This window comes from Coffea arabica, chromosome 2e (genome assembly GCF_036785885.1).
Source record: "Coffea arabica cultivar ET-39 chromosome 2e, Coffea Arabica ET-39 HiFi, whole genome shotgun sequence".
In the NCBI taxonomy this organism is placed as follows: Eukaryota; Viridiplantae; Streptophyta; class Magnoliopsida; order Gentianales; family Rubiaceae; genus Coffea; species Coffea arabica.
The window spans coordinates 3114638-3125502 of NC_092313.1; the positions used below are offsets into that span (position 1 = coordinate 3114638).

Below are 10865 nucleotides of genomic sequence, written 5' to 3' on the forward strand. Positions count from 1 at the left end.
CCCTGTCTGTGTGTATATATATATGTCCCATCAGATTCCATGCAAGTAGGTTACAAACTGGGAAGCGTAGAATTGCAGTCATACGAAGAAGACAGACGAGACGACGAGGGAAGGGGGATCATTGATCAGTTAATATGGATTCTAGAGACAACAAAGTGAAGATGGAGAGTGGTTCTTCTACGAACAGCTACAAGCAGCAGCAGCCTGATCCGCTTTCCATGTGCTAAACCGTGCCGAAGTTATGGGAATCCGGCTACTGACAACCTCTGCTCCAGGTGCTACAAAGATTATTTGGAAAAATTAGAACAAGTTAAGTTGGAGGTTAAGATTAAGAAGATGAAAGCCTCCTCAAAAGTAGACATTCCTTCCACGAATCCATTCCCATGTTTTGCTGAAGCCAACAACAAAACTGCTACCCACGTTTCAACAAAGAATAACCGATGCCACGGCTGTAACAAAAGAGTTGGACTACTGGGGTTCGGTTGCAGGTGCCGAGGAATGTTTTGCAGCGCCCATCGGTACCCGGAAGAGCATGCATGCAACTTCGACTATAAGTCCCAAGCTCGCATTGCTTTAGCTAAGGAAAATCCTTTGTGCAAAGCTGACAAGTTGTTCAATAGACTCTGATCGAATCAATGACTCCAAGACCATTAATCCTTCCTTCCTTCTATAGGTGTTTTCATTTAAAAAATATATGAGTATCACACTAGGTCTGACAAGTTTGTTTGCAATGTTGTACAGAATCCCATTATTATTCGTTTTTGAATTTCTCATTTTCCTCTTTTTTTGGAAGATACAGAAAATTTGAACCATCATCATCACAGATGTAGGATTTGCTATCTCCAAGATTTTGCTTGAAATTCAAAAGCCATAAGACATGCTTATACTTCAATATTTAGTCATCTGTAGTCTATAGACCAACCATATTTCATATGGCCGGTTCATCAATAGCTAGTAGTATCTCGCAGGTATTAATGACACGTAGTTCCATTCAGTTGAACATCAAAATTGTTGATGCTGAGAGCTGCCCTAGTCTGCTGGGCCTTCTGGGCAATACCAATTCACACCTTCGTCCTTGTCCGAAACTAAAAGAGTTCAGACCCAATGTGTCCAATTAATAGCGCATCCATGATCCAGCAAATGGCCCGATTCTCCACCCCAGCCCAAAATCCAATTATTCCTGAGACTGGGAGGTCCTATTACATTATTGATTGATTGATTTATAGTTAGCATTGTTGAAACATGAAGAAGAGGTCTTGTTCCTTATTCACTTTTTAAAGGCGTAGAATTGACATAATATTATTCTTTGGAATGGATGTTCCTTTTGATAACCGAGCGCTTAAACTTTACAATGTGAAGTAAGCGAAGTGTTAAAAAGGTAATATTTACGGACAAAAATGCCAGCCAATATTCATCAAATTTCAAACCTAACGTAATGGTCCTAGGATTCTTTAGCTTTATGTCCGGTGAAGGCGAAAGGGTGTTATTCCATTCTTGCAAAAGCTTTGGTTTTTTTTTTAAATTTTCCTTTTTTTTCACCAGCATGATTAATCTAGTACCATATCAGTTCCTTACTTTCCGTCATTTCAAAGACGGGATGCGTCGGATTAGTTTCACGTGGACAATCAAATAAATACGAATCAAATAAAGCCACGACACGAATCAATTAGTACACAGGAGAGGAGTGCATTGAAGTGATTGAGTGCTGCAAAGGCAGAAATGGAAATGGAAATGGGAATGGGAATGGAAATGGAAAGAAGGGCCGGCAAAGTGGAAGAAAATTTGGGAAAGGAAAGAGAGTCTGTGGTCGAGAATGATGATGGCTCCATCGCACTTCGGCCTAATCACACTATGAATCTAGTCGCTTCCGCCACTAAAATGAGAGAGAGACTTGACCAGCTCATAAAGTGAAGCCATTATACTGCTATGAAAGAAAATTAAGACACAAAAAAAAAAAGGAATTTTTTTTTTTTTGAAAAAAGGAAAGTACCAGTAGCATCTCCTCTTTTCTTTCATTAAGACCTTGGAAATCGCTTTTCTTTTTTTTTTTTTTGTCAATTATTACTATCTACCCTAATCTTACTTTTAAAGTCACCGGCCAATAATTCCCCAAAAAATATTTTGCAATTTGACTCCATCGATCTCATCCTTTTTACATCAAGATTTTTTTTTTTTACATACATACACAAAGATCAGGGTTTGAAGCAAAACAAACCGTCTGGATCTCCAGGAGGAAGAGTTAAAATATTATAGTAGAAAAATGCAAACCGAAAAAGAAAAAAAAAAAAGGGGAAAACCTCGATATACTATCGAACGCTTCTAAATCAGACCAAAAAATACAGAGAAAAAAAAAGGAAAAGATGGAAATAGACGAGTAATAATCAACCTAATCAGAAGAAATTTTATTCTGCGAGTTCAAGAAACCGTTGAAGTTGGTGGTGCACTCAAACAAGGCCTTAGCGTTCATTTCCCTTTCAAACCTCCAAATGTAATTCAACCCAACTAGCAGCTCCGTTATGGCCGCCTCGGTCTTCTCTTGATTCGCGAAATACAACGTTTGCAGCAGAAGAACATTTGTCTTGGGCGACAAATTTTGCTGTTCAAAGCTCCTTTCACTTTGCCACTTGATCATGTTATGTGCTAATGGTGACAGCCAACCCAATATCTTATGCAAAGCGTCCCTCCATTCTCCAGCGAGAAATGGATCGCTAGCCGAAAATCCTACCCCTTTCAGTCTTGCCCTCAACGACGAACGAATACTGATCGGCAGCAAGGAATATAAATCATCTCTGGCATCAATACCCACCAACTGGGGTGACCTAATCATCTTCTCTATGACAATGATCAAATTCGCGTAGTGTAAGGAAAGAGCAGCCGCGCCTAGTGTACTGGAAGGCGGTTTCATTGGCTTGGAGTTTACCTCAAAGAAGCCGTGATCAATGTCCGGATTAGTGGTGGCACCTTTTTGGTGGTGATCATCTTCCGATTTCGGGTTTTTCATCAATGGCCCGGATACAAAATTGCATGTGTTGGGATGTTCAGAAGGGTAGACAGTAGCGGAAGCTGAGAGACTCCGAGGTAGAGAAATTGGATGTCCGTGACTGGTATTAGCAATGCCAAAAACAAGCTTTATTCTAGCGAGAATGGTGAATATTGACTTTGCTAGCAATAATGTGGCCGTGTCGAAACTCCGACCCCATAAAGATCTTTCTTTCAGGTACTTGACTTCTTGCCTTTGCCAGAGAAGCTTCTGTTGCAGCTCAGTGATCTTTTGTTCTTTGAATGTAAGCGTGCCCAGGTCGCGCTCCTTGTTGGATTGCAGTAACTGAGATTTCCTCAAACTGTTCTCAACCACCAAAAGCTCGTCCATCTCCCGATGAAGCGTGGCCGTGATGGTAACGAAGTGATCCATTTTCTTGATCTTGGCTTCCATTTCCTTCCAGCTTAAAACCCAGTGATGAGGATCCCGCCCCGTGTTGGAGAACTCCTGGAGGCATCGATCGAAGGACCGGAGATTTGAGTCCTCACATTTCTTACTCAATCTTGAAACCGACTTTGCAACTAGCCTGAGATTTTCCACTATCTCTGCGCATGCTAGGCCTAGTAGAAAATCTTCGTCATTGGAGACGATCTTGCGAACTCCTTCTAGAGATATTGATTCGTTGCGAAGACGAGTGATGCTCTTGTCTGATAGAGATTGCCATAGATGGAGAAGCTTCGCCATAAAGCCAGCGATCTCAAATGCTAAAACCCCGACGCTTGATTTCTTGATCACTAGTGCAGGTTTTGCTGCAGCTTTTGGTACTGTGGCGCTACGAACTGTGTCGAAACTGCTCGAGATCGTCTTCTTTACCTTGACCAACCATGTTTCAAGAGCCATCATTAATTCCTTTGGATGAAAGGGATGTGATTAATCTTAATAACCGAATATGGGCTGTAGGTTTGATAGCAATAAATGATCAGCTGGGAAAGATGAAAGAGATGCTAGGTGACGAGATGAGGAGAGAAGGAAGAAATAATTGAAGAATGGAGACGCAGCAGAGATAAGGATAATATTTGGGAAGAAAGAGTTTCCAAGATGCAGTTTGAGGTCCGTTTGATACTGATGAGGGAGCATCACAAATATTTCAACTATATCAAATTTACAAGTTAGCAGCTGCAGTAGCAGTATTATACTTTATACTTAAAACATTAATCCTAATTAACAAATTAAATTCTCCTACTGCCAGTACCAGAGGGGAAGTGATTTTGTAAAATGCTAGTACTGTAGTAGAAAATGGGTATCATTCATGCCCACATGCAAAAGAGAGCGTGACGCATCATCTGGCCAATTGCATGACTTGTCGACTCTGATTTTGGATGCCACTTGTTCACTGTGCAGGTGAGATCCAGAAACAATTGTGATTAGTACTCCATAAGGGAAGTAACTATCTTCATTAATCGATTTGTTGTCCTCTAATTCATCTACTCGATAAATTAATGATGCTATTTGCAAATTAAGTTGACACATGAAAACGATAGCAACAGTGCTATGCATGGTTCCTTTAGGATGCACATAAATTAATGCCTTTCCTCTAAAACCGTCGAATTGAATATTTGAATTATACCCGCAGAGCTCTAGCCTTAATTTTTTACCTTTCGATCCTTTGGTCAAACAATTTTGGAGCCGCAAAGAATGCATGGAATGGAATAATTAGATGAGGCATTTAAGTTACAAACAGAATAAGAAAAGAAAAATTAGCAAAAAAAAAAAAAATGTTTGACAAATTAAAGAGAGCACATGAAAAATACTCGTCAAATTGTCTTTTCATGATTCTTTTAATCAGTCAAATTAACTTATCCCAAATGCTTATCATTAATGTGCTATGGTCTATCATGTACCATTTTGCTAACCGCCAGCCTAATGGCTGATGGCCACCACCAATGCATTAAAGCTTGGTGGGGTGGGAGACAGGGTTCAAATCTTGTCTCTCACCAATTTGCCACATTAAAGTGGCTCTGCTTAAAAATTCAGACTGGTACGTAGTGCATCCGTTTGATCCGATGGTGATTCAATCCCCTCCGAATTACTCCTGGATCTCTTCAGTTCCTCCCTCTCCCCCCTAGTGCAGGATGATCTATCGTAGCGACAAAAAAAAAAAAAAAAGTAACCATTTTGCTGTTCACTTCTCCGTTTTTAATTTTTCGAAGGATGAAATTTCACCCTAAGTAGCTAGGTATATTATTTTCCTATGCACTTGCGCCCGCAATGATAAACTGTTTCTTCATAGAATAGAGCTCCAGTCAGCAATAAAAGGTAAAACAAACAACATGCACGCCCCCCCCATTGGTCATCATGGTATACTACTCCTCCTTGCAGCGACTTTTTTATTTATTTATTTATTATTATTATTATTGATTTGCAATCTGAGACTGGAGAGTGCTACACAAATTGTACGTAACAGGACTCAGACATTTTGATAGTTGTGGGAAGTGATGAATGATCTTGTTGACCCTGAACTAGTCAGGCGAGGGGGAAGAGGGGACGATCAATTTCATGCGGGAGGACTCGGCCTTCTCGCTTGCAGCATGCGTATGTGGTTTGACCAAATTAATTAAAGCTGGCCATTTTGCATGCGATCTGATCTAATATAACAACAACAACTGGTGTTATGTAAATGGTGGATTCAAAGACAACGGAAATCTATTATATTCACGTAGATTTTAGACCAGAACATGAAGAAGTTTATGCGGACAGTGCATATTATATGTAAACCCTCATGATTCACTACGTACACAGGTTCACATGGTATTCTATCCAAGTGGGCTTCTCCCATTGTGAAATCTTCTACTTCTTGATCATATGCAACTGCATTTACTTCTTCATATATATAGTTGATTGCGTTTAAAATTAATCAAGTGTTTCTACTTTCTAGTACTAGTTAATTGGTGTTACATTCTCTATCATGAGTGCCTTATTGCTTCTTTCAAAAACACAAATTCCTCTTAGGAGCTGGTTAATAAAGCATTCTTTTTCTTTTCTGGGCATATATATTAATTATGTGGGTGTTAATTTGTTCATGTTCCCCCTCCCTGCAGTGTAGTTTTAGGAGAGTATGAGAATTGATGTTTCCAATTAGAGTAAAGACACTGGTGATAGTGGAATATATGAACGGAGGACAGGAGTAGGAGGCCAAGGAGGGAGGACCTAATCATCAACAAGAAAGTTTATATATAATTTCTACTAACTAGTGGCTTTTTGCCTGCCGTTTCGAGGGCATCAAGCAAGATCCGCGTTCCCATTGTCGGCAAATGTAAGGGCACCCAGATTTCTTTCTTGATACAAGCGAGTGGGAGACCCCTCTCTCTCTCTTCTTTCTCATCAGAGAGATACAATAAGCCATCTATCACACACTCTGATGGTAATGTGAGAAAAGAGAAAAAAAAAGTGCAAAACTGGAAAAGCACTTGGGCACACTTCAAATGCTTTGCCCTTCTGCTTTTAGGGATGTTTATTAGCAGTAACAATTACCTACTAATAAAAGAGAGTGCATATGTTCAGAAAGGAAGAAAAATAGCAGTGCTAAGTAGAATCACGAAGGCAGGTGGACGTAGGCTTAATCAGTTAATCAATAGAAACCCCGAAATCCGAATTATACAGGCTCGTGTGCTTGTTAATCCATTGGGATTTGCAGTGACGATGGTAGGGGAGTATCAAGAGAGCCGACATTGCCCCTGTCTGCATCAAATTTCAAAGCGGAGTTCTTACAAAGAATGATTGGAAATGAAGCCTCCTTCGCCGTGTTATCTTTTCTTTGTATTAGTTGTTTGCTTGCTTTGAACGTATAAACAAGAGATGCAGCAAGGGATTTGTCTTTCTTGCCTATCTTATTAAGTTAATCTTTTGAACCTCAGCTCGAAATTGAATTGTCAAATGGCCATTGGTTGATTACCGTCCTTGATCTGTTTAATTAATCTACTGATTTGGTTAAAACTGCGAAATTTCTCGTTCATCCAAACGGTTGATATTGTTCACAGTGGTTCACTCAAAACATATCAATGCACGTCTGATGCAGATTAGACAGAAGGATAAAACGTTAAGAGAGAGGTCCCATATATAGTTATTATATATTCATAATCAAATTTATGCATTGGAAGACAAATGAATATTGTCATCAACCATAAGCATATCATTTGGTGAGCTTCTCTCAAGGTTTCTTGGATGCTAAGATTGCACGCTAACATAATATTCCGTTATTGGATCCATGTAACCACAAATCAAATTAAAGACTCCTTTGCCCATTTAATCATTTGTTTCCTGTCTTTAAATCGCCATTAAGTATCGGCTACTTTTCTTCTGATCGTTTACTCGAATCTAAGTTATATACAAATGAGAGGTCAAAGTAACGCATCACCCAATTTTCTTTCTTTCTTTGTGAGGAGACAGTGAAAAGATGATCTTGAAATCACTAGTTCAACTATTAGACCATTCTCATTCTCCTACTTTTTTTTACAGCGTATCATTTAGTTTACATGTGTGCACATTCTACCATCATTCATATTTTACCTATAGGCGTGACTGCCTTGTCCGTGGAGCTGGAGCATGTAATGATGTGTCTTAAAAGCTAATCGTAGCATTCAATCCAGTCAAACAGAAGTAGCGAAAATTATCAGAGTTCTGTTTCATTGGGGAAAAAAAAAGTTTAAGAATCATGACTAAAATATTTTGGAACGCAATCCATTGCAATGCAACAAGGTCACACTAACTAAATTTATTAAATAGTGATGAGGGGAAACATCTAGAGAAAACCCATCAAAGAGTCCAATATATAAGTTAGGAACCCAACTATGACCCAAAAATTTAAGTCATTAGGTACTGGACCCTTACTTACGTATTAACCGCTCTTTCTCCATTTTTCGGACCAATGTGAGACATAATTCTTTACTCATGAATCTAACAAATCTCCCCTTCATGAGTAACCCCTCACATTAAACCCAAATTTACGCCCTTTTTCGATCTCACTTTAATACTCAACGCAAGTCCACGTTATCACCTAAAGTCACCTCTTTTCTCAAATATGGATCCACTTTTTTTCAACATCCAAACTGCATTTTGGACCCCTGCCAACCTTTGGCTCCTTCATCCAACACCAATCGGACCCCCTGTCAAACCCATAGCACACCTGGTCCAACACCAACCAAACTTCTTGTCACTTCGGTCCATCATCAAGGAGAGAATTTTCACCGGTCCAACTCCGAGAAGAATCCACTTACCCATGAGTAGCCCAGTCTTCCAATCTGAAGTTCTGATACCAATTTGATATGGGAAAATACCTCGAAAAAGTCCATCAAAGAGTCCAATATGTAAGTCAGGAACCCAACTCTGATCCAAAAGTTTAAACCATTAGGCTAAGACCCTTACTTACATATTAACCGTTAGGCTCTATCTCTATTTCTCGGACCAATATAGTACATAACCCTTTACTCATAAATCTAACAAATAGGATATGTGACATGTAATGAAACTGAAAGAGAAGGTCGTCTTCATTTCAAAGATTTTTAACTTTTAAGGGAGGTCTAACAAAGTAAAACAAACCCTGGGACTGGTTAGTATAATTTGGTGAAACTTTTAACCTAATGTAAATGACGTTAATCGCTTAGTGTCTTTTTTTTTTAACACTGCAACTGCTAACCTCCTCTTATATTAAGGGATGGGGAGGAATCAAAGGGGAACGTTAATCGCTTAGTAAGTTTGTGCGAGAATGGAGAAATAAGTGATGTGACATCACCACTACCGATTTGGTAAGAAAATTATGGATGAAATGAAAGTTAATGTGATATCTCTGTTTAAACATTTGGCAAGAGAAATGATTCCACAGTGAAAGGACCACTAACACATTTGACTAATGCCATCATCTCCAGTTTGGAATTACCAATCAATGACGAAGACCTAGACAGGCTTAATTCCACTTTGCAGCTTTTTACTATGCCTAGATTCTCATCTTGATATCTAAATCTTAGAATGAGACGTTCCACTTCCTAAAATACAGAATCTGCTCCACTTAAATAAAATGCATCTTATTTTAGTTCTTAAAATATAAAATATGTCTCACTTATGTGAAAAATTTGGATGAACTAAGGTATAAAAGACTATCTTGTAAAAGACCAAAGTAGGACGATTAATTTTATATGCACTGTCAATAATTAATCTGACTTTTAAATTATAATTTAGATTTTGCATAGTTATTAAGTGTACAATCGTAATAATATATACGCTATCAGTATATATAAGATTAACTCTTCATTATTTTAGAAATTAAAATATTTCACTTTGAAGTTTAGGGATTAAAGTGAGAATTCGAGCATAGTTGAAGGATGCAAAGTGAAATTACTCCCTCAGATATTACCAAAATGGAAAGGGAAAAATAATAAACCAAACGATAAGGACAAAGGATAAAATCCGATTATGAGTCGAATTTGGTATGATTAAGACCGTACACCAAGCCAAATTGGAATGGCCAACTGAGTGAGAACAAGAAATTAACTGCCATGGCCCTGTCATTCACAGTGCACATAAATACGATTGATCATGGAAATTCATCCAATTTGGACTGGAAAATTAGGTATCCGGAGCACGACTTTGAAAGGAATGTAAGGCTCTGTTTTCATGTCAAAATCGCACTCATTTCGCTTCACCACTCCATTTCCCTCCATCGATGGGGGACGTTGAGACTATAGACAATTATATATGTAGTGTACATTGCTGGAATCCCACTTTCCTTTTAATGCTTTTACACTGGGGAAAAGTCGTGTTTTCAATGAACAGCATGGAAAGGGGGCCCAAAACCAAAAAAAAAATATATATATATATATATATATATATTGCAAATTACTGCTCGCAATTGAAATTTCAAACAGCGCACGAGTAATTTCGAGGGAGAAAGGGGAATGGACAACGCGCGTGAGAAGAATGTAAGATTTTAATTATGGGCCTCTTGTTCACGAAAGTGGTCCGGCGGAGGATTAGTGCTCCACTTTAACTGGACATTTACTAAAGGGTCAAGGCCCAATTCCAACCAGGGAGGAATGGTCAATTGCTGTTTTGATGGTCCCTCCCAACCCTCAGTCAGAACAACTTTTGGAAGCATCTCTCTGACATTAAGAAGCTACAAACATGATGATGATCAGATCCACTGACCAAAATACTTACTATATACTTATGACTAACTAATTAATCTGCCCCTTTCTACTTGCTTAGTCAAGGGAAACAAAGAATTGCAAAAAAAAAAAAAAAAAAAACAAAACCAGCCCATTGATTAACAGCATGCACGTGTGTAATCATGATCTACGTACATTAAGGACGGAATGATGCAGTAACACGCACGTGCACATCCCAACCCCCTATATACATACCTATATATATATATATATATATATGCGACTCGTATCCCCATACCCCACACTCCAATATAAAAGGTGGAATCAAAATGTTCAACGAAGCACACTATCCCTGTGGATTTGTAGTAAGAACAGGAGCTGTTTCTTTTACCCAAGGGGAAAACAAATAAAGAAGAAAACTATTCATGGAATCCCTGTACAACTATGCAAATTTTGTAACCATGAACATCTATGATCGCATTCGGTTCGAGCTAATTATTTTCCATATGGCACGAAACTAGCGCCCGAGATTGGACGTGTTACAATAGATGATTAGTAAAAGGGTAAAAAATAAAAAAACCCTCCATGATAAACCTAATGTATAGAAAAGCGCACAATGGTTTCAAAACGTACAACATGACACCTTATGCTTTGAACTAAATTGTAAAGGTGATGGAATCCGTTAAACTTAACAGAAATGAATGAAATAACCAAAATGCCATGATATA

At 38.6% G+C, this 10865-nt stretch overlaps 2 protein-coding genes across 2 annotated transcripts; one reads left to right on the forward strand and one right to left on the reverse strand.

The window, feature by feature from the left end:
• The first annotated feature begins 134 nt into the window (after positions 1 to 134).
• Positions 135 to 627, forward strand: LOC113733424 (zinc finger A20 and AN1 domain-containing stress-associated protein 10-like). Its single transcript, XM_072081519.1, has 2 exons — positions 135 to 220; positions 276 to 627. The coding sequence occupies exons 1-2, from the start codon at positions 135 to 137 to the stop codon at positions 625 to 627; spliced, it is 438 nt and encodes a 145-aa protein (XP_071937620.1).
• A 1759-nt stretch (positions 628 to 2386) lies between these two features.
• On the reverse strand, positions 2387 to 3880 carry LOC113733425 (protein PSK SIMULATOR 1-like). The gene has a single exon (XM_027259794.1). It carries the CDS (start codon positions 3878 to 3880, stop codon positions 2387 to 2389), a length of 1494 nt encoding a protein of 497 aa, XP_027115595.1.
• Positions 3881 to 10865: the final 6985 nt, after the last annotated feature.